Genomic DNA, 2,110 nt, shown 5'->3' with positions numbered 1-2,110 from the left:
GTTCCCCAGAGGCCTGCACCCACCTGCTGGGGTGGGGCCGGGCCCTCCTGCCGGCCGGGCGCCCTCTGGGCCCCTGCTATCACGCTGCACTCAGCCCCCCGGCTCGGGGCCAGGCTCTTGGCCAGGTGAAAGTGGGCGGGGTCTCGGCACAGGGCCTGGTACACCTCCAGCAGGCAGTACGCGTCTGTGGCTGGGGGCAGGGGGCCGCCTCAGCCTTGGGCGCGTGCCAGCAGGGGCCTTGCTGCCATGCCCAGGCCCCGGGGCTGCCCCTCGCACATACCAGCGTACAGGAGCTGCTCCTTGCGCAGCGGCCGGCGGTCCCAGTTGGACAGCTGCTGTGCCTTGTCTAGGGGCTTGCCCAGCACCTGCTGCACCAGCAGGCTCAGGCCGCGGGGAGCCCGTGCCTCATCCACTGCCCAGGTCCTCTGGTCTGCTAGCCGCACCTGCCAGACAGCGACCTTGTGCTCAATTCCTCCAAGCCCCCGCCCACCACTCCCACCCCCACCACCTCGGGAGCATGCCCCATCTCCATGCCAGCCCACCCTTCCCTTACAGAGTCTAACTTCCACACGGTCCACCCCGCCCTCCCTGATGCCCTGTCCCCTTGGAGCCCATGTTCCCCTTTCCTGCCCTGCATCCCTGACTGCACGTCCAGGCTCCCCCACCATGTCCTCCCTCATGTCCGTCTGTGTCCCCGGCACTGACCTGCCCATGCACTGACTGCAGGTCCAGGCTGCCCTGTATCTGCTGCCCAGCATTGATGAGGTCGGTACAGAAGGTGCTCAGGCTCTGCAGGTCCCCAGTCATCCCATAACCTGCACATGGGCCACACATGGCGATAGACCCAGCCTTCCTCCTGCCCACCCAAGGGGTGCACCCAGCACCCTCCCTGGCCAGAGGAACAGGCTCACCCAGCTTGGTAATGGAGGGGTCTGAGAGGAGCTGGCCCAGGAACTGAGACAAGGCTTGCGCCCCGTGCCCACCGGGCGGCCTCGCGAGTGCGTGTAGGTCCAGCAGCAGCACACAGCCCTCCACTGCCAGCTGTGCCAGGGAAGCACTGGGCTGGCCCGCCATCCGGAACAGCGGCCGCCACTCCAGGTCCAGGCCAACCACGCCCCCCGGCTGCCAACATAGAGGCCGGGGCCTGAGCAGGGCACCCAGGGCTGGGTCCACGCCCCTCACTGCTAACACAGAGTGTTGGAAGCAAAGGGGGCTGCCCCCCAGGGTCCACCTGAAGGAGCCGGGGTCCCAGCCTGGCCAGGTCTTCAGTTGTGGCCACAAAGTGGATATGCTCCCAGGAGAGTGGCAGCTGGTAGTAACTGCTCCTGTCTTTATCTGGCTCCTCGGAGCTCCGGCCAGCCTGGCCCATCCTACAAGGGGCAGAGATGAGGCCGCATCACACTGATACACGGGAGATGCAGGGCTGTGCCCTGAGGCCAGGGCTCCCCAGGCTGCCGGGCGCCCACCTCTCCTGCAGCCGAAGCCGGCTCAGCTCTTCAGCCACGGTTGTCGGCAGTCGCTCCTCAGGCAGGGAGAGGTCCTGGAGGCCCTGGGCAGTCCTGACCACGCCACCGTGGGCAGTCAGCAGTCGGAGCAGCTGGTCCTGCAGCCACTTGCTCTGCCCGACCAGGTCCTAAAGAGGCAGGCCACTCAGGACGTGATGGATACCCCAGACCTGCTGCCCGCCACTGAGCCGGCCCAGATAGAGCCTGAACCCGGAAGGGCAGCTGTGTGACACTGGGCCTCCACTGACACGCTGAGCTGCCCCAGCACCCCACTGGTCTACTCTGGCTGGGCAGCTGGTCCACGGTCAGAGAGCACACCCCTCTGCCCTGCTGCTCACTGGCTGGGATGCCCTTGATCCACAGCCTGCCTCTGTGGGTCCCCTTGTGTCTACCCTGGGGGGACCCTGAGTTTGGACACAGACATTTCACGGGGACCCCTCAGAACTTGGCACACACGAGGCTGAGCCCAGCCCTGCCCAGTCCCACCCAGCAAATCTGAGAGCATGAGGATGGGCGGGAGGTGGGGGGTGTGGGCCCTCAGACGCCCCTGAGGCCTAAACAGCCCCCCCACATCCTCTACCCGCAGCCTGGCTGCACTCTCCCCT

The 2,110-nt window shown here is 66.7% G+C and overlaps 1 protein-coding gene across 1 annotated transcript in view; it reads right to left on the bottom strand.

Moving 5' to 3' along the window:
• The window catches only part of EXD3 (exonuclease 3'-5' domain containing 3), a 68,176-nt gene that overhangs the window by 18,284 nt on the left and 47,782 nt on the right, over positions 1-2,110 (bottom strand). Inside the window, exons 11-16 of the mRNA XM_045289337.1 lie at positions 1,467-1,633; positions 1,232-1,370; positions 912-1,122; positions 706-815; positions 281-443; positions 24-190 (exon numbers count right to left, since the gene is read on the bottom strand). Coding sequence (XP_045145272.1) covers positions 24-190; positions 281-443; positions 706-815; positions 912-1,122; positions 1,232-1,370; positions 1,467-1,633 — 957 coding nt within the window. The remainder of the gene's footprint in view (positions 1-23; positions 191-280; positions 444-705; positions 816-911; positions 1,123-1,231; positions 1,371-1,466; positions 1,634-2,110) is intronic.

Source organism: Echinops telfairi, unplaced genomic scaffold, assembly GCF_000313985.2.
Source record: "Echinops telfairi isolate 266 unplaced genomic scaffold, ASM31398v2 ScPeMD7_25;HRSCAF=90, whole genome shotgun sequence".
Lineage (NCBI taxonomy): Eukaryota > Metazoa > Chordata > Mammalia > Afrosoricida > Tenrecidae > Echinops > Echinops telfairi.
Note: the sequence above shows the minus strand (reverse complement) of the source record. Positions and strands in the feature narration are given on the sequence as shown.